Here is a 26,283-nt window from a genome sequence, read left to right as displayed (position 1 = left end):
ACCCTTTCACAGGGGTCGCCTAAGACCATCGGAAAACACATATATAATTACATATTGTTTTTGTAATTAATCACTATGCTTTAATTATGTTCAATTTGTAACAATGAAATTGGGGGTCACCACAACATGAGGAACTATATTAAAGGGTTGTGGCATTAGGAAGGTTGAGAACCACTGCCCTATGTGATGGTATTTGGACACGGGGCCTTTGGCAGACAACTGGGATTAGATTACGCCATGGGAGTGGGTGCCTTTATAAAACACAGCAGAGAGCTTGTTTGTCTGTCTATCTCTACCATGTGAGGACACAGCAAGAAGGTGAACTTCTAAAACCAAGAAGGCCCTTGCCAGGAATTAAATCAGCTGGCACCTTCATCTTGGATTTCCCATCATCCAGAAAAAAAATAAATGTGTGTTGTTTAAGCCAACCAGTCTATGGTATTTTGTTACAGCAGCCCAAGCAGATTAAGACAGATAGACTACACATTTTTGTGGGAAATATCACAAGCACTTTGAACAGTTGAACTGCTCCATTACCTGATTCTCCTTAAAACTTTCCTGTTTGATTTCCCATCCCAAAATGTCATGGCACATGCTAATTTCTGTAACTGAATTGAAGTTGCAATTTTTAGAACCATAAAAATCTAAAATATTTGCATGTTATAGCAAATAAAAAATAGACTGGTGGCCCCAAAGTGAGTTTCTCTTCTAGACCTATGGCAAAGTAGTGAAGGGTGAAATTCCAAAGAGATATAAACTTTCAAGGGAAACTCTAAGAGAGGTTTTGCACTATCAATTATAACAAGTGAGAGTAGTAGCCAGAGAAATCAAGAAGAGCCTCCAGCCCTGACGGGTTTGGCTCAGTGGATAGAGCGTTGGCCTGCAGACTGAAGGGTTCCAGGTTTGATTCCAGTCAAGGGCATGTACCTTGGTTGCGGGCACATCCCGAGTAGGGGGTGTGCAGGAGGCAGCTGATTGATGTTTCTCTCTCATGGATGTTTCTAACTCTCTATCCCTCTCCCTTCCTCTCTGTAAAAAAATCAATAAAATATATATTTTAAAAAAAAGAAGAGCCTCCAGGGTATGTCCACAGGAAACAAACAACTCCTTACATGTAACAAATCCCGACCTAGCCAGTTTGGCTCAGTGGATAGGGTCCCAGGTTTGATCCCAGTCAAGGGCACATGCCTGGGTTGTGGGCTCGGTCCAACCTGCAGGAGGCAGCCAATCAATGGTTGATGTTTCTAGCTCTCTCTTCCTCTCCCTTCCTCTTTGAAATCAATAAAAATATTTTTAAAAAATGTTAACAAATCCTAACCCTTCCACACACACACACACACACACACACACACACACAAAATTCAAATGAAAATGAAAATCAACAACAAAAATGAGCCTATATCACAGACAACAAAAGAAGCATATGTGAAATCACAATCAGTTCTTAATGATTGGTTTTTACAAAATTCTTTGGCTTTCTAAAACAGTGCTGAATAATATAGAATTGATTTTGAAAACTTTCACTCTTTATACTTAGGTATTTCCAAATATGGGTTCTAGTTTGTAGATTTGCCAAATGGAATCTACAACTTGGGGTATATGGTGAGGAAAGTCTGAACAATAATTGTACTTAACTATTACTCTTGCAGTAATCTAACCCCAGAAATTTTGAAAAAAAATTCACTGTGATTTTTTTTCTAGCTACATGTAACACAAAGAAAAGCATAATCAAACAAGCATATAAAAATTACTTTAGGAATATTTCATGGTAAGTAAAAAAAAAACAAAAAACATGAAATTCACCTAAGAGGAAACATTTGGTGAAGTCTTACTTTATAAACATGGTTGCAACTGTTTTTGTTAATAAAAACAAAACAATGACAAAAGAGCTCAAATTCTCTAATCAAATATATGACTACATTAAAATAAGTCTCAATAGTTAGAGAAAAGAGTTTACCAGGACTGTTTAGCATATATCAGGTAAAACCACAGACATAAATGATCTGAATATTTTTTACGCCTTTGTAACTTTCATACTAATGACATTTGTAACAGCATATTAATTTATAAAATGTTTAATGGCAATATTTGTTGAAGAAATTTTCAACAAGGTGTACATTTTTAAGTAAATAGGCATACGATCAACTAAAAATATAAAACAAAACAAAAGTGAGTAAGATTTAGCTCCAACAGTGCCAACACAATGCAGTCAATTCTGCAGGTTTACGAGCCAACATCAAATCCTCATGTGCCATGACTGCAGCTTCCAAACACCACTCAATTCAGACTACCTGAGATAGCCACAATGTGCTCCATGGGGAGAAGGAGAGTATAAAAATTATCAACTGTACTCTGCTTTCTTTTGTGAAGGAAAGTAAATACTCATCAATTTCAAAAGTGAAATGTGAAAAAAAACTTTCAAAACTTCCTCTACTTTATCCTGATTAGCAAGGCTGATTGTCAAGAGTTGTCAAAATCAGAATTTATTTTCTTTAGGAAAGACAAAAAATGTTTTTAAATCACACAAAAAGTATAAAAATTGTAGTGTTAAAATAAATAGCATAATCAATCACTGTTCCTCAGTGAAGAAGTCCTTTTCTTGGCATTTCCACAGACAATGAAGAATCTAACCCATGGGTCATTACCATCTCAGCCCACTATATAACACAACTAAGTTAATCTCTAAGAAAAAAGAAGAACTAAATGAAATCACCAGGAACAGTAGGCAGAAAACATGTATCACTCCACTTTGGCATTATTCTGAGCATGTCTTCTCACTGATTACTGTGAACACAGCTTAGGAGTCTTGACAGTGACACCAAGAAAAAATAGAAAAGTGCCAACCATTGAGCAATAAGTAGGAAATACTTTTGTCTTGCTTAATATAAGTGATTTAAGATAATTCAAATAACAAACTTCTATTTTTTTTTAAAAGATACAAAATGAAAAAGAACGCAAAGTTTGCCTAGTTTTAAATCTAAAATCGTTTCTAAAACTCATGGAGATCTTGAAGGAACTTCAGATCTCATCTCATACAATCCTGTTATTTACAAAAGGGAAACTGATCACTAATAAGAATTCCCACTAGGTCAAACTCTGAAATAGTACTGCCCTATCCAGTAAGGTCCACAGTACACTACATTTAAGTGTGCTACACCTTGACTCATCTACAGAGTCACCTGGGTGGTTTCCACCTTTGAGTGAGGACCTGAACAAAAGAAGGCTATGGATCAAGTTTGGGTTGCAATGCAAGCTGTTTATCACATGGCACCTATGATCCAACAGATCAGAGGGTAATCTGAAGTGTCTGTGCCAAACAGATGCAGTAAGGAACCTCAGTCACTGTGCACTGCAACAGGCCTTTGCTAAAGGACACTGATACTAAAGAAGCTGGCCTCGCCCTGACCGGTTTGGCTCAGTGGATAGAGCATTGGCCTGGGGACTGAAGGGTCCTGGGTTCGATTCCAGTCAAGGGCATGTACGTTGGTTGCGGGCACATCCCCAGTGGGGGGTGTGCAGGAGGCAGCTGGTCAATGTTTCTCTCTCATCGATGTTTCTAACTCTCTATCCCTCTCCCTTCCTTTCTGTAAAAAATCAATAAAATATATTTAAAAAATAAAAATAAAAAAAAAAAAGAAGCCAGCCTTGCCCAACATTCTATAGGGCAAATTTCCAGTAAGTTCCACAGGAAGGATTTCTAGCATGTTCCACTGGAATGGTGCTATAGTGAATTTCTACTACAGAGGGGCCTTGACTTAGGAGTTTAATTTGTTCCGAGACTGAGCTCGTTAAGGAGCTCGTTAACTCAAATTACTCTGTCAACTCAATGCAAAAAATCGGCTGAGAGACAGCTGGTATCTCAAAAAACTCCTTAGTCGGGACACTCGTAAGTCAAGGCCCCACTGTATTAGGTGAGCCACAGCTGTGTACTCTCCACTATCAGCCATGGAGAAGGCTCTTCCATAGCTATTCCATCAGCCCCAGGACAGGCAGCTGATCCTTATATTTGCTATTGTTAATACAGTGGAATCTCGGTTCTTGAACTTAATTTGTTCTGGCAGGCTGTTTGAGAAGTGATCTGTTCAAAAACCAAATCATTTTTTCCCATTAATATCATATAAGTTGAATTAATCCATTCCAGACCCCCCCCAATGATTCCCTATTTTGACCTTTCTTATATACAGTACATGCCTAATATACTGTTTAATCTGTAAATAAACACTCCTTTTCTTAAATGTATGGAACCACCCCCTACTGGCCTTAAAGGAAACACTATTAGTACTCGATCTGGGGATGTCAGCATGTGGCATCTTTGCTGGTTCATACATCACTGCCTCCTATATGTCTGTCACTGATTAATTGCTTTTTCTTTATCCAAATCAACAGGAGTTTTTCCCTCTCTTCAATTGCCTATGATCATCGTTTCTTTCACACCCTTAGCAACATTAGCACTCTTGATGGCCTCTTTATGTTTTAAAATTGTGCTAATTATTGATTTCCCCAGCAACAAAAGCATTCTCCCTTTGCCAGAGAGATGCTTTTTGTCATGCTGAGGTATCAGCTTGAAAGGGTTGCCATTTTGGAAAACTATGAAGTTTGTTTCAACAACAGAGACATTTTTTTCTGTGAACAACTTGGTCGAGAACCAAATTGTTCAAGATAGGAGATGTTCAAGAAATGAATTATGACTGTTTTCTTTAGAGTTCTCTTTTTATATTAGCTGACCCTTCATTACGCCAATTCCGTTATATTTAAAGATCCTTTATAATAAACTAGAGGCCTGGTGCACAAAATTCGTGCATGGGTAGGGTCCCTAGGGCTGGTCAGTCATCAGGGCAGATTGGGGCCTTCTGGCTGCTGATCGGGGCCTTCCTTCATTCTGCACTGCCCCCTGGTGGTCAGCACACATCATAGCGAGCGAGCAAACTCCTGAGGGGACACTTTGCATATTAGCTTTCCCTATTCAAAGCAGTACATAGTTTTTCTCTCTTGATTAGAGTTAGGCCAATATACCTTATTAACAGTGTAGGTGGTTCTCTTCAGTGACATGAAGACCAACACAAGAACCTCATTTTAGGAGCTCCAGTGGCACAATCGGTTAGCACGCGGTACTTATAAGAACCTCATTTTAAACAAGAGTTCATTTTGACATGTTTTACTTTTAAAATTCAAAATTAAATAGGAATGATTTAGACTGAGTTTAAGCATAGTACTAAGTCCGAATTATTTTATATATTTCTTAGTAGGGCTATTTCAATAATGGTTTGGCAAGCTGCACATTGCTTCTTCAAATATTCTATAGTCTAAACTAGCATTAATCAGTCCCAGTCCATAACTTATAATCACTAACTTTCAGCATTATTTTTAATAAGTAATTGCTTATCTCTTATCATTCAAGCTTTACAAGGCCTAAAATATGGAAGCCAAAATTGAAGATAATGTTATAAAATTAATTTTCATTACTAAAAGGAGTTCTTAAGCATAAATAACAATGTCAAATAACATGGGTCAAGGTTTTTGGCTTGACTTTCTACACATTCCTTCCAGTACGAGACTTTATAACTCTGGCCAGCTCTTAACCACAAGGAAGCCCAAATAAGCATGTGATGGTGGGTTGGTGCAAGCAAAACAATATCTTGGGAAATAGCTTAAAAAACAGGGAACCCAGAGTGTTATCTTTTTAAAACAGTGTTTTAATGTCTGCTGTGCCTTTTAACTGGAAATACATTAAGGAGTTCATTATTTTTTAACAGTTTAACAAAATTTTAAGATTAACAAAATTTCAATAATCTATTTACAAAATAAAAAACCAAAACAAACAAAAGAGCCCTCCAAAGTTACTCAAGAAGGAAAGATACACCACTTTTTACAAAACTAGAAGATAACCACCAACATTCCACCAAGAAAGAGAGAAGAGTGGAGACTACAGATTACACACTGAAAAGCAAACAAGTGTTTTGTGGTTTTAACAAATTTCAGAATACATTCTAATTTCTAAAACAATAAAAACTAAAAATCACTGTTCACTTTGAATGCCTCCATAAATGAAATGTATAAAATTGTTAGTAGCCACTATTAAATTCAAAAGACAAGATAGAAATTACTTTTTAAGTAATGTATATTATTGCTTAGAATTTGCTTTAGAAAAACAGAAATGATTTTACATGGCAATTTATTATTTTTAAAATATAGTTTTTCTTACTTGAGAGAGGCCAGGGGACGATGCATGTCCCGGGGGCGTTGCCGCAAGATTTGGATGCCCCTTGTTTATTTCATGTGCTGCATAAGGGGAAGGGGTCGGGGGTCCTGGCTGTCTTGCTACCTGTGAGGAAATCAATATTTATTTTATTAGTAAGAGTATTATAATAGTAACTTAATCTTAATAAACATAACTAAACTGGCAAACTTTTTAAAATTGAATTTTCTGCCTCACAATTTATACTAAAGTGCCAAACTGACAAAAGGCTTAAATTTTCAATACTGAAGCACTGAAATTCTTAGAAAAATTATAAACATGAGTATTTCCATCAATTTGATAGAAGGTTCTTGTGCATCATCTAAAACCAAAACTCTAAAAGGAAAAAATATGTTAAAGAATAGAAGCCAGACTTGAAACTGCATAATGTACAATGATTACATTTTGTAAAAGGATTTACAAAAAAGATAAAGGACTGCAAGGGGATGAGAATAACTACAAAAAGACAAAGAAATTTGGGGGAGTGATACAACTTCTATATCTTGATTATAGTGGGAATTACATGTCTCTATGTGTTTGTCAAAACTCACATAATGGTAAACTAAAAAAAGTGAATTTCACTTCATGTAAATTACACTTCAATAATCCTGAACCCAAAAAAGGAAAAGCTACTTATAGAGTATAATCTCAATTTTATTTTTAAAAAGAACATGTATAGCCCTACCCAAGTAGGTGAAGTGGTTGTAGCGTCATCCCAATGTGCGAGGGTTATAGGTTCAGTCCCCAGACAGGGCAATTACAAGAATCAACCAATGAATGCATAAGTGGAGCAAAATACCACTGTTTTTCTCTCTCTTACTCTCTATCTTCCTCTCCCTCTAAAATCAATAAATTTTAAAAATTAAATGTACATGTGTAGGTGTTTCTGTATGTATAACTTTCTATATATATATGTTTACATATATACACATACATATAGGGTGTCCCATAGTATATATACTTTGAGTAATTATTAATTCCAATGGATTAAATCTCAAAAGAAAGAAACAGCCCTCAGGTGTTAAGTGTGTATACATTTTTTGGGACACCCTGAATATACATACACATACTCCAAGTATAAATGTCATATTAAAAAGAGTTGTAAAGAGATAGAGAGGTGTTTTCTTTTTTTCCTCATTTTTATTTTCTAATACTAGAGGCCTGATGCATGAAATTTGTGCAAGGGGCTCGGCCCTCACAGCCCCGGGTGCCTCGGCCAGCCCTCACAGCCCCTTGCAGCCTCAGCCGGCCCTCACAGCCCCAGCTTCATCTGGAAGGTCATCCGGACGGTTGTTCTGCTGTTCAGTCTAATTAGCATATTAGCTCTTTATTATATAGGATAGTTCAATAGCCATAAACTTGTACAACAGAAGAATAACTACCATTCTATGCAAACAGAATTACATTTCCCCACTTTTTGCTGGCAATAAACTGCCCATCAGCCTGTGATTGATATGAGACCACTTCACTCAGGCCCCTTTCTAGAGTCAATCAATCCTAACCAGCTCCTCTCTATCATAGTCTAAACCACTCTAGCACTGCACTCCATGAGTGGAGGGCAATTCTGCAGTCATCTAATATTAAAGAATCCATTCTCCATAGAGTGGGGTTCTTTAATTTCAGTGGGCCTTTTGTAATCTAGTGGAAACTACAGATCTCTTCCTAGGATCAAATTTTTAATGCCTAAAATACATAGAATTTTAATAAAAACCAACTGCTGTATATTGAAATACAGCTGCCTAACTTTATAATTCAAAGAAATGATAACATTCAATGGGACATTTTCTCCTTCTAAGTTCTTAGAAAGTGGTCTCCAAATGGCATTAGATTTGCCTGGAATTCAATCAGTCCAAAGCTCTGAATAAAATCGATTCCCTGGTAATCTAACCTTAGAATCCCTTATGTCTATCTAAAATAGACATAAACACCTAAAGGCTCAGCTGCCTGACCCCAATGCTAAAATAAAATGGACTCACAGAGAACTAACTACAGTAAAAATATTTACAGTATAAACGAAACATGAATGATGCTAAAATGTAATGAAATTAAATTTAATTTCTTTCTTGCTTTTTAAATAACTACGATTTTCTTGAAAAACTTCATTTCCAATTTTGAATAAAATTTTTTTATAAGGGCATGAGGTTTACTATAAAATGTTATAGCATTTCTAAATCTCATCAGAAATTTTTCAAAAGATAAAAATTGGGCAGCTATTTAAACATCTATTTTCAAAACTAATAATCAGAAATAACTTCTCCCAACAAGGTTTTATAAATTTATATTCTTATTTCATATGTTTTGAAATAAGAATAAATTATTTTGACATTCCACTAAAGTAAACATCAAAATGGATACACATTTTTAATATTTTTAAAAATTTGCAAAGTAAAATAAAGTGAAGGCCATAAAGTTGTATAAAGCTATATAAAATCAAACTCATCCTGATAAAACAAGATTAAACTTACCTAGGACAATAAATGATAGTATTGAAAAATGTAAAAGAAAAGAAAGCTATTTGTTAAGAATAATAGATATTAAAATATAGTGTGGCTCAGTTGGTTAAAATGTAGACAGGTGCACAAAACGGTCGCAGGTTCAAATTGTGGTTAGGGCATATACCCGGGTTGTGGTTTTGATCTCCGGTCCAGGTGCGTACAGAAGGCAACCAATCAATGTTTCTCTCTCACATCGGTGAGCTCTCTCTCCCTTCTTCTCTCTCTAAAACCAATAAAACATATCCTCAGGTGAGGATTAGAATGAGTGAATGAATGAATATTTGAAAAATAAATATATTGCTACATGCATGTCAATAACAAAAGTAAAATTTTAAAAACCTCATCCCTTATTGACAGGGATCTAAAAACACAGGTCACAAATAAGATACTGTGAATGGGTTTACCATGCTCCCAGAACTATAGAGCATACATCACAACTGCCTTAAAACCTTAACTCAACAATGATTCCACCTTGGCCGGTGTGGCTCTATGGTTAGAGCATTGGCCCACTCACCAAAAGGTCATGGGTTCGATTCCCAGTCAAGGAACCAAACCTGGATTGCAAGCACATGTGGGAGGCAACTAATTGATGTTTCTCTCCCTCCCTCCCTCTCTCCTTTCCACTCTCTCTAAAAATCAATGGAAAAATATCCTCCGGTGAAGATTAACAGCAACCAAAAAACAGATTCCATTTTGGGATACATACCCCTAAAAATATACATTGCCTAAAAAATTAGGAACTTATATATCCAGCAGCACCACACATGATATCAAGAAAGGTAGAAATAACAAATAACAGGAAAATAAAATAACATAATTTGGACTAAAGGCAAAACATATATATGTGGACGACTTTCAATATAAATAAATACATAAAATAATCAAGAATTTAAAAAAAGAAAAAATACACAGTCTTCAGAAATGTAAAGAGATTTATACAATGACAAAGACCAAAAGAACAATTAAAATTATTTCAGATAGACATTCCTTTTTCTCTGAAAATTGCTTGAGTGCACTTTTTTAAGAGTAGTATTGTATCACCCCATAAAAACAAATGTTTGAGAGAAAGAGAAAAGGCATCTTGCCAAAGCCAAAAGAACTATGCTACTGCTACATTAACATTATCCTAGCCAAGTAGTTCAGTTGGTTAGAGCATTGTCCAAATATGCCAAGGTTGTGGGTTCAACCCCTGGTCAGGGTACATACAAGAAACAATGAATACATAAATAAGTGGCACAACATATCAATGTTTCTCTCTCTGTCTCTCTCAAATCAAGTTAAAAAAATTTTTAATCTTTTTCTTAAAGCAAGCACCAGTGAAAAAGAGTATTCACAGGCAAATATCCCAGAGGTGTACATCCAATGCTGTTGCTAACAACTATGCCAAACTCCAAGAATCCTTTAGTATTATATATTCTGGTAGGGCACTCACAACTAAATTTGGGGATCCCTACTAATAAAAGCAAGCCAAAGAAAATTATCTGTATCAAAATAAGAGAACTAGAATCATGCTATTCTTTAAAAAATTCTTCCTAGAAAGAAACTGCTATATACAATAAATCTCTGACCTTCATAATGCTCTAATTAATTCAAAGAGACTCCTATTACAAGTGTCACACTGCATTACAGAATATATTTTCTTTTAGTGTAATATAGAGCTTAATATCATTGCCAGGGAAAAAGGTACACCATCTTCAATTAGAAATTATACAGGATGTAAGCAGTTAACACAATCCTATCCCAAGGAAATGGCACAAGGGCTAATGAAGTTATAGGGGATAAAAATCAAAGTCACACAAAACTTTGAATACTTCTTTCAGAATATACTGAAATTAATGAATACTAAATTTTCTAATCTCTGACTAAAGTTTCCCCTCTCTGACTAAGTTATTTTACTTCAGATCATACTGCTGTAATCCATGTCCTTTGAAGGTAATAAGTTTTCAAAAAAACCTGTTTGACCATTATTTCAAAGATATTACTACCATCTAAATTATAGAGGCAGGGAGCAGAGGTATAAAATATATTTTTTTAAATTTATTTTATTGATTTCAGAGAGAGGTAGGAAGAGGGAGAGAGACAGAAACATCCAATATGAAAAAGAATCATGGATTGGCTGCCTCCTGCACGCCCCCTACTGGGGATCGAGCCTGCAACCCCAGCATGTACCCGATTGGGAATCCAACCTTTCAAAAGTTGGTGCTCAACCACCAAGCCACGCCTACCAGGCAGGTATAAAATATCTTATGATGGCAACTCCTTAACCACCTCCAAAACTAAATTGATTTTTATCTTTTATATAATATTAATCCTAAGCAAAATAAATCAACTATCCTTGGAGTACTCTGTTGTGTGTGTGTGTGTGTATGCACGCATGCACATGTTGTATTTAAGTGCAAAAGAAAATATGCTCATGAAACTTTTTTATAGATTATTATATTTCTGCACTGGCAATAATGTGGAACTTCCAGAATTCTCATTCATTTCCTGTGGCAAATGTAAACTGGTAAAACCACTTTGGAAAAGAATTTGGCTAAGCTAGTAACCTTAAAATAGGCATGCCCTATGACCCAGCCCTTCCACATCTAGGTATAAATCTGAGAAAAACACAAAAATGTTCATAGTTGTATTGTTCTTAGTAACCACAAAAGGGAAATGACTCAATTGTTTATTAACAGGAAAATAGATCGATAACATTTCCCTACACAAGAAATCAAATGAAAAACTAGAAAAACACACCACAACCTGGATGGCTATCATAAACAATACTGACTGAAAGAAAACATAGCCCTAACCGGTTTGGCTCAGTGGATAGAGCGTCAGCCTTCGGACTGAAAGGTTCCAGGTTCGATTCGGGTCAAGGGCATGTACCTTGGTTGCAGGCACATCCCCAGTAGGAGGTGTGCAGGAGGCAGCTGATCGATGTTTCTCTCTCATCGATGCTTCTAACTCTCTATCCCTCTCCCTTCCTCTCTGTAAAATATCAATAAAATATATTTTTTTAAAAAAGAAAGAAAACATAGAAGAATAGTATAATTCAAACAAAAAGATCCAAAAAAGGCAAAACTTGACTATATTAGTTCAAAGATACATAAATGCACCAATGACATGTCCAGTAAGGGGTTAATATCCAAAATATATTTTAAAAAACTCATTCAACATAAACACCAATTAAAAAATCAGAGCAATTTGATTTAAAATGGGCAGAGGACCTAAACTGACATTATTCTAAAGAGGATATACAGATGGCCAATAGACATATGAAAAGATTCTCAACATCACTAATCATTAGGGAAATACAAATTAAAACCACAATAAGATATCACCTCATATGTGTCAGAATGGCTATCATCAATAAATCATATAACAAGTATTGGTGCAGCTACTATAGAAAATAGTATGGAGGTTCATAAAAAATTAAAAACAGAACTACTTTATGACCCAGCAATTCCACATCTGGGTATTTATCCAAAGAAATCCAAAACACTAATTCGAAAAGATATATGCACCCCTATGTTCATTAAAGCATTATTTACAATAGCCAAGAAATGGAAACAATCTAAGTGTGTGCTCATCATTAGGCAAACAGATAAAGAAGATGTGGTACATATGTAATGGAATATTACTCAGCCATGAAAAGGGATGAAATCTGGCTAATTGTGACAGCATGGATGGACCTAGAGCAGTGGTTCTCAACCTTCCTAATGCCGCGACTCTTTAATACAGTTCCTCATGTTGTGGTGACCCCCAACCATAAAATTATTTTTGTTGCTACTTCATAACTGTAATTTTGCTACTGTTATGAATCATAATGTAAATATCTAATATGCAGGATGTATTTTCATTGTTACAAACGGAACATAATTAAAGCATAGTGATTAATCATAAAAACAATATGTAATTATATATGTGTTTTCCGATGGTCTTAGGCGACCCCCGTGAAAGGGTCGTTCGACCCTCAAAGGGGTCGCGACCCACAGGTTGAGAACCTCTGACCTAGAGGGTAATACACTAAGTGAAAAAAGGGCAGAGAAAGATACTTTTGTATCCCAAGATAAACTGTGAAATGTAAACAGTTTTACCAGTTTACATTTGCCACTCAAATAATAAATTTGTAAAGGTTACATGTAAAACTTTAGACAATAAATAAATTTTTAAAAAATGTATTTATTGTATTTTTATAAATCATTTATTTGTATTTCCCTAATGATTTCACTTATATAAAGAATCTAAAAAACAAAATAAATGAACAAAACAAAACAGAAACAAACTCATAGATACAGAGAACAAACTGATGGCTACCACAAGAGCGGTGTTGGTTGAAAAAGGTGAAAGGGATTAAGAAATACAATTTGCTTTTCGAAACAGGACATACAGAAGGCTAAGAGACATATGAAAACATGCTCAAAGTCACTAATCACCCAAGAGATGCAAATCAAAACAACGAGATACCATCTCACACCTGTCAGAATGGCTATCATCAACAAATCAACAAAGGACAAGTGCTGACGAGGATGTGGAGAAAAAGGAACCTTCATGCACTGCTGGTGGGAATGCAGACTGGTATAGCCACTATGGAAGACAGTATGGAGTTTCCTCAAAAAGTTAAAAATGGAACTCCCATTTGACCTAGTAATCCCACTTCTAGGACTATAGCCCAAGAATCCAAAAACATCAATCAGAAAGGATACATGCACTCCTATGGTCATAGCAGCACAATTTACAATAGCTAAGATTTGGAAACAGTCTAAGTGCCAATCAGCAGGTGAGCGGATTAAAAAACTGTGGTACATCTACACAATGGAATACTATGCCGCTATAAAAAAGAAGGAACTTTTACCATTTGCAACAGCATGGATGGAACTGGACAGCATTATGCTAAGTAAAATAAGCCAGTTGGAGAATGATAAATAGCACATGATCTCACTCCTATGTGGGATATAATGATCAACATAAATTGATGAACAAGAATAGATCCTACAAATGGCAGGGGAGGGAGGGGGTTAGTGAGCAACCAAAGGACTTGTATGCATGCATATTAGCATAACCAATGGACACAGACACTGGGGTGGTGGGGGCTTGCCTCTCAATAAAACTTTAGACAATAAATAAATTTTTTAAAAAAGAAACGACCAATAAAAAAAAAAGAAAAAGAAATACAATTTGCCAGTTATAAAAATAGTCACCTGGATGTAAAGCATAGGGAATATAGTCAATAATATTGTAATAACTATGCTTGGGGTCAGATGGCTACTAGACTTATCGGGGCGATCACTTTGTAAGGTATATAAATGTCTAATCACTATGTTGAACACCTGAAAATAATATTATATTGTGTGTCAACTATAATTTAAAAATAATATTTTAAGAAAAAGAAGAAATGCATAAATAGATGGCAAGATAAAAGCAGGGAACTTTTTTTTTAAAGGCAGATAGATATACTACTTTGGGAAGAGAGGCAGTTGTGTATAAGAAAGGTTACATAATGTTTTGTTTTAACCTGGAAGGCAATATAGAGATATTGCTTTAAAATAATTTGTTAAAACTCTTTTATGTTCTTTTATGCATGTATGTTATAATCTTCTTTCACTCCCTAAAAAAGATTAAAGACAAAACAAGCAAACTACTAAATACCTAGGGTAAAATATTAGTTACATTGCTATGAGTTATACTGTCGTTGTTGTTCTCAAGAGTAAAACAGTATGAAAATACTGCTGTAAAAGAAAAACCTCTAAAACTTTGACTTAGTGAAAACTTCAGCTAGCTAGTGAATTTTCATTCAAAATTTCTACATAAATAATCTCCTATAAAATAAATAATTTTTGGTGATTGCTGACCAATATAAATAGAAATATCTTTTGAAAGTATAAAGGAAAACCATAAAGATCATGCAAACTAAGATTAGTCAATAGGTATAAAGTTAATTTTTTTAGCACTAAATTACTTGATTCGATAAAATACCCTGGCCAATTAAGAATTATCGTACATAAACTACACTTTTCAAATAATAATAATAAAATGTAAAAAACATTAAAGTTTCCTGAACATAATCATTCTGTCATGACTGGAATCTGGACAAATTGGCATTGACTAAACAGAGATATACTGTTAAATATTATATACAAACATATAAAGCTTTACATTTTATTTATTGCATATATGTAGAAAATACATGAAAAAAACACATAGTAATTAAATCTTTACTAAAACTATTACAAAGGAAAACTCTAGGAATCCTTTAAGTCGTATTAATGTTTTCAGCAACTAATGACTAATATAAAGGTAAAAAGGGTACATGGTTTGTGTCTTGAGAGCCATCCCTTACTTTTGTATCCCAAGATAAAGTGTATTTAGTGAAGTCATCTAAAAACATTCCAACAGCTGCAGCTCCCATGGAAATGACCAAGTTCAATCTGGAGTAATTTGGAAAGATTCCAAAGCTTTCCTTAGGTGGCTAATTTCAATATTCTATGATTTGCTAGCAGCTGAATGGGTAAGGAAAGATTTCCCCTTGATGAGATTTTCCTATCATCCTAGATCTTCCTTCAGATCACTTCTTTCCCAATATTTACGGATATTACAGAGAGTAGGAAACAAGCTGGCCTGTCAACAAAAAAGGAGCATGACAGTGGATACTAAAAAGTTTTACTTAGTATCATGACATTTTTCAAGTTCTCTCTGGAATTATCCCTGCCCATCCCCACCCACCACCAAGAAAAAGAGAAAGTGAATGAATTTCCTCTTTGCTCTACTCTTAACTGCATTTATTAGGTTGAGCCATATGAAATCCTATATGTTCAAGTGTTTTTAACATTTTTAAAAAGGCAACTTCCTATTATTCAAGTAATACTTAAATACTCAAATAACAGATGTTATCATGAACAGTCCTACCCTGGACTTCATTATCACAGGGTTCAATTTTGAGGACTATTTCTTTTCATATTTAGTAACTGGCAATGGAAACAAAAGAAAGATTAGCTGTTTTTCAATGATTAACATTTGAGTGCCTACCACCAATCAGTAACAATGCTACCAACATGAAATAAAAATAAAAACACTGCCCTCCAAATATGTCTAGGTATAAAAGGTAACAAAGAGTATGCCATATATATGAATCTAATCACAAGAGAGCAGTCAGGGCTAGAGAGAATAAATTTAGAGGTAGGTGATTATCAAAGTTCCAGGTAGTCTCTAAGTGAATTATAAAAACTAGCAAATACCCTAGCCAGTTTAGATCAGTGGACAGCACGTCGACCTGCAGACCAAAGGGTCCCAGGTTCGATTCCGGTCAAGGGCATGTACCTTGGTTGCAAGCTCCTCCACAGCCTGGGCACTGGTCGGGGCTCGTGCAGGAGGCAACCAATTGATGTGTTTCTCTCACATCAATATTTCTCTCTGCCTTTCCCTCTCTTCCACTCCCCCTAAGAATCAATGGAAAAATATCCTCTGGTGAGGATTACCAAAAAAGTAAATAAAATTTTAAAAAATTAAAAATAGCAAATGACCCGGCTGATGCAGCTCAGTGGTTGAGACTTGACCCATAAACCAAGAGGTCACCAGTTTGATTGCCCCGTCAGGGCACAATCCCTAGTGGGGCAGCCTATCAATGATTCTCTCTCATTATTGTTTCTCTCCCCCGCCTCCCTTCCTCTCTAAAATCAAAAATACATTTAAAAGAAAACAAAAACTAGCAAATAAGTCCTGGCTTATGTGGCTCAGTTGAATGAGTACTATCTAGTGCACCAAAACGTCAAAAGGTCGATGGTTCAAGTCCTGGTCAAGGCTCTTGCCTAAGTTGCTGCTCAATCCCTAATTGGGGATGTGTAGGTGGTGGCTGATCTATGTATTTTTTTCTCTCTCTCTCCCTTCCCTTCTCCCTTCCCCAGCTCTCTAAAATCAATTAAAAATATTTTTTTTCAAACTAGCAAATGAAAAGAAAAAAATTTTGAAATTTATAAACCAGGAGGCAAAACCCAAAGCTAAAAATTATTTCTGGATCAATTTGGTCAACATTAATTGTTGCATACTCAAGACAATGCTAACCTTCTCTATGGAGTCAATACGGTTTATTTCTCTTCTTATAATTCCAAACAAAAATACAAGATTATCAGAAAATAAATCAGTAATGGCCTAGACCAGTGGTCGGCAAACTCATTAGTCAACAGAGCCAAATATCAACAGTACAACTGAAATTTCTTTTGAGAGCCAAATTTTTTAAACTTAAACTATATAGGTAGGTACATTGTTATTAATTTAATTAGGGTACTCCTAAGGCTTAGGAAGAGCCACACTCAAGGGGCCAAAGAGCCGCATGTGGCTCGCGAGCCGCAGTTTGCCGACCACGGGCCTAGACTAAAATTAAACCGAAATGAGAATCTCAGAATTTCAAAAGCAAAGGGGACTGAAGGACACCAATTTCAGCAGTCAATCATAGGATCAATATGAGCCCAGCACCATAGAGAAGGGAAAAACATAACAACAAATTTCTTTAGGTTGGTTATTTATTTTTATTGCGGTACTAGAGGCCCAATGCACGAAATTCGTGCAAGAGTAGGCCTTCGCAGCCCCAGCTGCCTCGGCCCTCGCAGCCCCAGCTTTGTCCGGAAGGTCGTCCGGACGGTCATTCCACTGTTCTGCTGTTGGTCAATTTGCATATTACACTTTTATTATTATAGATAATTGACATACAACAACAAAAAAATTCATTTAAATAATGAGTCTACTGATGTTAGGACAGAAGAGATACCACACAGTGATCACAGTATAAACCAATTTGATATGATTCCTAACTTCGCCTCCTCTGCCATACAGTCAACACTGACCAAACCTCAATGCTCAATCTTACCTATATTAAGCTATAAAGATAAAATAGCCCTTGTCCTTAAAGGGCTCCAATAGAAAGAAGTCACAGGTAAATAAAGATATAAAATCATGTGAAAAATGCTCCAGGAAATTTAAAGTATTGCTGAAAACCAGGGGTAATTAGGTCTGAGGTTTGGTAGCATCAGACCAAGAATTGGAGACAGCATTTTGAACAGAAATTAATGGGTACAGATCTAAGAAGGTGAAACATGTTCTACAAACAAGAAAGAGTTAGGGGGCAGAGAGTTAAGTGGAAAGAAATGACACTCGTACAACTATAATAATAGCCAGATTGTGAAAATATACAAATTCCTTTGCTCTCAGCAAAAGGAAGCCACCACAATTTTTAAATGGGGATGAAATCTTACTTCATTTGTATTTTCTGAGGGTAAGACAGAGGCTAGAATGTCCACCAAAATATTTTGTATATGAATGTTGATAGCATATTCATAAGAGCAAAAAGTGGAAACAACTCAAATATCTACCATTAACTGATGAACAGATAAATAAAATATAGTATTATCTATCAACAGATATTATTCAGCAATAAAGTATTATGCTAAGAGAAATAAGTAATCACAAAGTACCAGACATAGTATAATTCCATTTATAATGAAACATCCATACTAATATGCAAATCTGTAAAAGATAGATTAGCGGTTGCCTAGGGCTTTGGAGTTGGGAAGTGATGGGCTAATAAGGAACACAGGGTTTCTCTTCGGGGTAATGAAAATGCCCTAAGATTAACTGTGGTGATGGCTGTACAACTCTGAATATGCTAAAATCCATTGAATTGTACATTTTAAATGAGTGAATTATGTATGGTTTAACTTTATCTCAAATAAAGAGACAGACACAGAAGCCAACGCTGAGGAAGCAAGCTGCCTGGTAATGAGAAAGATGATTTTCATATGAGAATTAATTTAAAAGAACCAACTTGATTAAATAACTTTAATCAAGGGCTTCAGAAATGATTTATGGTTTCTACCTAAAGGCATCAACAAGAAACCTATAAAGATTCACTTCTGGCTGCAAGAAAAGACATGGCAGACTTAGAAGTATGTTATCCTACTCACCTAACCTGAACTTCATTCAGATCATTGGCTTTGCTGACACAACAGCAAATAATATTTCTATCTTAGTTAACTATTCACTTTAATTTTTTCTATTCTTCTTCCATATATTGGAAGGTGAGTTACTGAAAATACAATAGGAGAAAACATGACCATACCTAATTTCAGCTCTATCATTTAACAGCAGTTTTACTATGGGGAATAACTCAGGATTTTTCACTTTCCTGCCTTATAAAATAAAATCTTAGAGGGATATAATGAAGATGAGAAATCAATTTTGGAAAGTAACTAGTATAGTGCTTGATACAAAAAAAATGGAAGCTATTAGTATTTCTATCCACAAATTAAACTTTAGGTTCATGAAGACCATTATAAGAACAGGAGAGGCCTGATGCACTAAGATTCGTGCAAGAATGGGCCTTCCTTCCCCTGGGTGCTGGCACCGCCTTTGCTCTGGCTGGAGCCATCTTTCTGCCTTCGCTCCAGCCCAGAGCTGCCTTCCTTCCCACGCTGCCCAGAGGCCGGAGCGGCTGGGGCAGTGCAGAACGCCTGTGTTGTTACCCCCAGCTGCTCAGTGCCTGCATATGCAAATTAAACGGCCATATTTGTTGGGTTAATCTGCATAGCCACTCCTGATTGGCTGGTGGGCATTGTGAAGGCATGGTCAATTTGCATCTTTCTCTTTTATTAGTGTGGATACACATTACTTTTAAAATTAATTTGGTATCTAGAACATCTGTAACCACAGATTACATGAATTCATATCATGGATGTGCAAGATCAATGACTATTTTTATAATATAAAATATTAAATTAAGAAGAAATGAGTTTTCAATTAGTTTAGGTTAAAACATCAAAGGATTTTACCGGCTGAGGGATATGCATGAGGTAACAAAATTCATTTATATCTGCTTTGTTACTATGCCCACAAAAACGAGTTAGCAAATGAAATAAAAATTTAACACTGAATCACTGGCTATTGAAAAAAGGACAAATTCACTGACTCTGTAATAAAATAAATTCCTATATGTTCTGAAAAAGGTTCTTAAAGGAAATGATCACTGGTTCCAAAAGGTATGCCCATACTCTTTAGAACACTATTTTCTATACAAACATACTTCATTTTATTGCCCTCACAAATACTGTGGTGGGTATTTTGTTTGTTTTTTACAAATTAAAGGTTTGTGGCAACCCTGTGTCCATCAAGTTTATCAGCGCCATTTTTCCAACAGCATTTGCTCAACTTGTATCTCTGTCACATTTTGGTAATTTTCATACTATTTCAAACTTTCTCATTATGTTATGGTGATTTGTGAACAATGATCTTTCATATCATTTTTGCAATAGTTTTTGCAGCATCATGAACATGCCCATATAAAATGGTGAACTTAATCAAAAAATTTGTGTGTTTTGATTGCTCCACCAATTGCCTGTTTATTTCTCTACTTCTCCTCAGGCCTCACTATCCTGACACAACAATATTGAAACGAGGCCAATTAATAACCCTACAATGGCCTCTACGAGTTTAAGTGAAAGGGAAGAGTCAAATGTTTCTCCTTAAATCAATAAAAAATATATATTTAAAATAATTATGAATCAATAAAAATATATATTTAAAAGAATTAAGCTAAATAAATTCTGCCTGTCTTCTATAAATGGAACAACAAAGTCTGGATGATAGCACATCAGTTTATAACATGCTTTACAGAGTATTTTAATCCCACTGTTGAGACCTACTGCCCAGGAAAAAAAAAATTATTTTTTTTTTCAAAATATTACTGCTCATTAACTATGCAGCTGGTCACTAAAGAGTTCTGGTGAAGATATATAAGATTAACGTTTTTTTCCTGCTAACGGCCCTTCTGCAGTTCATTGATCAAAGAGTAATTATGACTTTCAAGTGTTATTATTTTAGAAATTCATTTCACAAGGCTATAGCTACCATAGACAGCAATTCCTCTGATGGATCTGGGCAAAGTAAAAAAAAAAAACCTTCTGAAAAGAATTCACCATTTTAGATGACATTAAGAACTTCATGATTCATGGGCAGAGGTCAAAATATCAACATTAACAGGAGTTTGAAAGATATTGATTCCAACTTTCAGGGATGATTTTGAGAGTTCAAGACTTCAGTGGAGGAATAACTGCAGATGTGGTTGAAATAGCAAGAAAACTAAAATTAGGAGCAGAGCCTGAAGATGTAACTGATTTGCTGCAATCTCATGGTAACCATAAACCAAAAACCTATAATAGGTACACACACAAAAGTAAAGAGAAAGGAACCCAAACAAATCACTAAAACAAGTCATCAGCTGGTTTGGCTTAGCCTGGAGACTGAAGGGTCCCGCATTCGTTCTAGTCAAGGGCACATGCCCAGGTTGAGGGCTCAATCTCCAGTAGGGGAGCATGCAGGAGCCAATTAATGATTCTCTCTTATCACTGATGTTTCTATCTCTCTCTCCCTCTACCTTTCTATCTAAAATCAATAAAAATATTTATTTTTAAAAAGTCACCAATGTTATGAGAGCAAGAGAAGGAAACGTGAAAAATTATAAAAACAACCATAAAACAATTAATAAAATGACAATATATAATTATCAATAATTACATTAAATGGAAATGGACTAAATGCTCCAATCAAAAGATATAGGGTGGCTGAATGGATACAAGACCCACTTCAGATCAAAAGATATACACAGATTGAAAAATGAAGGGGAGGGAAAAGATATTTTATGCAAATTGAGAAAAAAAAAGAAAGAAAGCTGGGGTAGCAATACTTAGAACAGACAAGATAAGACTTAAAAACACATGGGAGGTACTGAGAGACTCACAAGAAAGATTCATGGAGATTATCATTCTTCAGTATAAGAATTGACAATATAAATTTTCTTACAGGTGAAACCAGGAAAAAAATAATCAGACAAAAAAGAGTAAGAGGTCAAAAAGCAAGAGTTAAAAAGGAAATGGGTTTTAGAAAAAACAACAAACTGTTTCATTTTAAAATATTATTTTCATCAAATGTTTTCTTAGTTAATTGTTAGGGGACCAAGAACAGTGACCTCATTATATTGAGAGGAAATAGAGAAAAGAAAGAAGAATTGTAAGAGAACTGAAACACCATCCATCAAAGCAAAGATTCAATGGATAATGACAAATCTAACACTGGTAGGAAAACCATATTATTTAGAAATACAGAGCTAATGCCACAGGAACTGAAATCAAATATAGTTAAAAGGAGCTACCTCTGAAGGACAAGAATGAAGGGTGAAGTGTAGACAAGGGTGGTTTCTTTTCATTATAAACCCTTCTAAATTATTTGCTTTTTAAAACCATAGATAGTATTCCATTGCTCTGTTTTCATTAAATAGGTGGATAAATTTTAACCAGCTATTTAAGAATCATCATAAAGAAATTACCAAGAGCCCTGACCGGTTTGGCTCAGTGGATAGAGCGTCGGCCTGCGGACTGAAGGGTCCCGGGTTCGATTCCGGTCAAGGGCATTACCTTAGTTCGGGCACATACCCAGTGGCAGGTGTGCAGGAGGCAGCTGATCATTGTTTCTCTCTCATCGATGTTTCTAATTCTCTATCCCTCTCCCTTCCTCTCTGTAAAAACTCAATAAAATATATATTATTAAAAAAAAAAAAAGAAATTACCAAGATAAAGATCAATGTGCAAGGGTGTTCAACGCAATATTATTTATAAAACCAGACCCAAAGGCCCATAAGAGATGACTAGTTATATAAATCAAACTGTTAAACTGTTCTTTATAAACATCTCCACCACTAAAAACACTTTCTTCTTTCTTCCCAATATAACAAAAAATCCAGTAATAATGTAGTTCTGTATTTAATGACACAAGTCACGGTTCACTAAAATGATGTATAATTGTATACTAACATGAAATATGCTCAATATACTAAGAAAAAATGCAACTACAGGCAGTACATATAAGTATGAATAAATATTTGTTTGTTTTTAAAGTTATATGTATACCCTGGCCGGGTAGCTCAGTTGGTTCGAGTGTTGTCCCAATACACCAAGGCTGAGTTCCATCCCTGTGGTTAGATCACATACAAGAATCAACCAACAAATGTATAAATAAGTGGAACAACAAATTAATGTTTCCTCTCTCTCTCTCAAAAAAAAAATCAATCAATAAAATTATTTTTAACAATTATATGTATATAACTTTTAAAGTTATATGTATGCATTTTATATATGTCTATTAAAATATAAAGCACCTGGAAGAAATTCCCTAGAAAACATTATAAATGGTTGCTTTTCATTCACTTCACAATGTTATTTCCTGATATTTTTGTTAATTGGTATTATTTAGTCAGAAAAAATTACAACCATGAGGCGGTTGTTTGAATATTACATTTATTATAACAAAAATTATATATACCCCTTCAGGAATAGGTAACTACAAACTTAAGATATATCGTTAGAAAGACTTTTTTTTTTTTTTTTTTATATATTTTATTGATTTTTTACAGAGAGGAAGGGAGAGAGATAGAGAGCTAGAAACATCGATGAGAGAGAAACATCGATCAGCCGCCTCCTGCACATCTCCCACTGGGGATGTGCCCGCAACCAAGGCACACGCCCCTGACCGGAATCGAACCTGGGACCCCTCAGTCCGCAGGCCGACGCTCTATCCACTGAGCCAAACCGGTCTCGGCTAGAAAGACTTTTTAATGAGAAGTTGCTTATAATTTTAAGAAAGAGGGATATGAAATTGCAATACCCTAATTTCATCTTTTTTAAGTGAACAACAAAAAAATTTACAAGAAACATATCAAAATGGAGGCATGCCCCTTTGATAGCAAGATCATGGATCATTTTTTTTTTCTGTTATGCTTTTCTCGGAGTTTCATTTTTTTCTAACAGGCACATTTATTTTATAGTAAACAAAATCTGCTACTTGAAACTTCGTAATTAGGTTTCCACACTGGCCTATAAATTCCTATTTAAAGCCAATGATGTAGCTGAAAAAGCAAGGTTCACATTACCCTCTCTGTTCCTGAGGCCACACAGAGCAATCATCACTGTGATACTCATCTGCTCAAGTCCTTGCAGCCCTAATGGACAGGGGCAGGATGTAAGGAATACTTATGACAGGACTTACAGACAAATGGCCTCTTAGACATTTATGCATAAATATTTTATTAAATTATTAATTCTACCAAATCTCACCACTTATAATATGGTTATTTGGTAGTTTAGAATTTAGAATATCAACTGAAAATACCAGGAACAGCTCAGATGGCCAGGGCTGCCTTACAGTATTTAAGGGAGCAGGCCAAGATGGTAAAGATTTTTATTTCTTTCATTGTCCAAAGAAGTGCCTTAAGATTCTTTTTTTTTTTTAATTTTTTTTTAAAATATATTTTATTGATTTTTTACAGAGAGGAAGAGAGAGAGATAGAGAGCTAGAAGTATCGATGAGAGAGAAACATCGATCAGCTGCCTCCCGCACATCTCCCACTGGGGACGTGCCCGCAACCCAGGTACATGCCCTTGACCGGAACCGAACCCGGGACCCCTCAGTCCGCAGGCCGACACTCTATCCACTGAGCCAAACCGGTTTTGGCTAGATTCTAAGGTCCCTTCCCAATTTAGTAGTAAAATCTTAATCAATTAGGAATAACTGTCTTGAGAAAGGAACATAGTGGTAAAGAATATCTATTCTACTAAGTCCAACCATTTTAAGAAAACTAACTTTACACATATACATGAACATAAGAAATTAATGCCTTATTTTTCAAGGAATACATATTTTGTAGGCCATTTGCTGTCCCAGCTCTCAGATGAACAATTGACAACTGCCCTGAAAGTGATAGCTTCTAATGGAGATATTCACATTCTTTTTATATGTTCCAAAGTCTCACAACCAAAGCTCTTAGCTTTTCACCATGGAAAAAATTGTACGATAGTTGGGAGATTATTGGTATAAATTGAACAACTACAATGGTATTAGTCATTTTCCAATTTATAACTTAATTTCTGTAAACTTACAGTTTGCTTTTTTTCTGCTGATTTTCCTTCAGTTGCTAATGAACCATTTATCTAACTAATCAAGGTTAAGTAAATTGTTTCATATTCCGAAGTATCAGAACTGTGAATTCAGTATTCAGCTATAAATAAGCATAAATTTATGTTATCAAAGTCACAATATTAAGTTGCTGTGACACAGGTCCAAGTGATGTGAGACATGAGATATATGCTCCCATACTAAGGATGAGTCAATGGTCATCACTCTCCAGGCAAAAAGTCTGAAACAAGGAACAAAAGCAGAAGGTGTCCTGATTCAAGTTATCTTATAAGCAGGCCCAATGACATTAATAAAAGAACATGGGTTTTTCAGAGACCTGAGTTTAAATTCTGGCTCCACTATGCAGATATTGTATAAGCAAACTACTTAAATTCAGTTTCTTCCTCTGTGAAAGGAAAAAATAAAAAAACAATTCTGCAGTTCATTGAACATACTAAATGAGATCAAATGCATCACAATGCTTGGTATATAAAAATAATTTAAAAATGGTAGCTATTGTAATATTTAATTATTTATAAATACTTAAATGTTTAGCTTAAGATCCTAGTATTAGGCATAATGATCCTATTAGGGGTAAGCCAAATAGTTCTAGGATCAAATTATTACAAATTTTGATTTTCATTATACAAATGGGGGAGGAGGATAGGCAGGAATTGCACTAATCCTAAAGCAGTGGTTCTCAAAGTATGGTCTCTGGACCAGTGGCATCAGCATCACCTAGGAACTTGTTAAAAATGCACATTCGTAGGCCTCACCCTAGACCTACTAAGTAACTTCAGGAGTGAGCCCCACTAAAATTTAACAACTACTGACTTAAATACAACAGTAACAAGTTTTTGCTACCATTCACAGCACTTGCTTTGCATGTTTGGTTTTAGTACAAGTTACAACACAAATTAAAAGGTAAACTACTGGACATATACAAGTATACGGCTATGCTTTATTATTGCTGAGTATGATGGTACAAAGAAACACTGTCATTTATAAATATCTGCATCCCTAATATGTTTTCTTTCCTATACAAGTAAAAATCACTATCTTCACTATTCAGTTTTCCTCTTTACCCTGCATTCCCATCACACTTAATGATCATCTTATACTAGGTTATGCTACAACCTCAGTTTCTTGGAATCCCTGGGGAATAAGTCATCCATTCTACAATGCCAGATTTTCCAGAGAGCTAGAAATGAATCTCTTTAAATATTAAACAAAACTTCATTTTTTTTCCTGTAACTATTTTAGACGGAAATCTTTAGCACCATACATCAAATGTAACCTAAACTTTTTCTTTTGGTGCACCGGATGATGCCCAACCAACTAAGCCACACGGGCCAGGGCTCTAAACTTTTTTCTTTTCTTTTCTTAAGAGTCCATGCATTTTTTAAAAAATAAATCTTTATTGTTCAGATCATTACAGTTTTTCCTCTTTTCCACCCTATAGCTCCCCTCCACCCAGTTCCCACACAACCCTCTGTCCTTAGCCCCCCACACTGTCCTCATCCATAGGTGTACGATTTTTGTCCAGTCTCTTCCCGCATCCCCCATACCCCTCCCCCCCCC

General features: G+C 35.4%; 1 protein-coding gene across 7 annotated transcripts in view; it reads right to left on the bottom strand.

The window, feature by feature from the left end:
• Positions 1 to 26,283, bottom strand: part of EIF4G3 (eukaryotic translation initiation factor 4 gamma, 3) — a 280,669-nt gene that overhangs the window by 178,715 nt on the left and 75,671 nt on the right. For all 7 annotated transcript variants that reach the window (XM_014534341.1, XM_014534335.1, XM_014534338.1 and 4 more), the window contains one exon: positions 6,203 to 6,322. Coding sequence is in view for 6 of the 7 variants with exons in the window: in XM_014534335.1 (XP_014389821.1) it covers positions 6,203 to 6,322 (120 nt within the window). In the remaining variant the exon portion in view is untranslated. The remainder of the gene's footprint in view (positions 1 to 6,202; positions 6,323 to 26,283) is intronic.

The sequence above is a fragment of the Myotis brandtii genome, unplaced genomic scaffold (genome assembly GCF_000412655.1).
Source record: "Myotis brandtii unplaced genomic scaffold, ASM41265v1 scaffold129, whole genome shotgun sequence".
Lineage (NCBI taxonomy): Eukaryota > Metazoa > Chordata > Mammalia > Chiroptera > Vespertilionidae > Myotis > Myotis brandtii.
The sequence above is the reverse complement of the archived record's forward strand: the minus strand, read 5'-3'. Positions and strand labels throughout refer to the sequence as shown.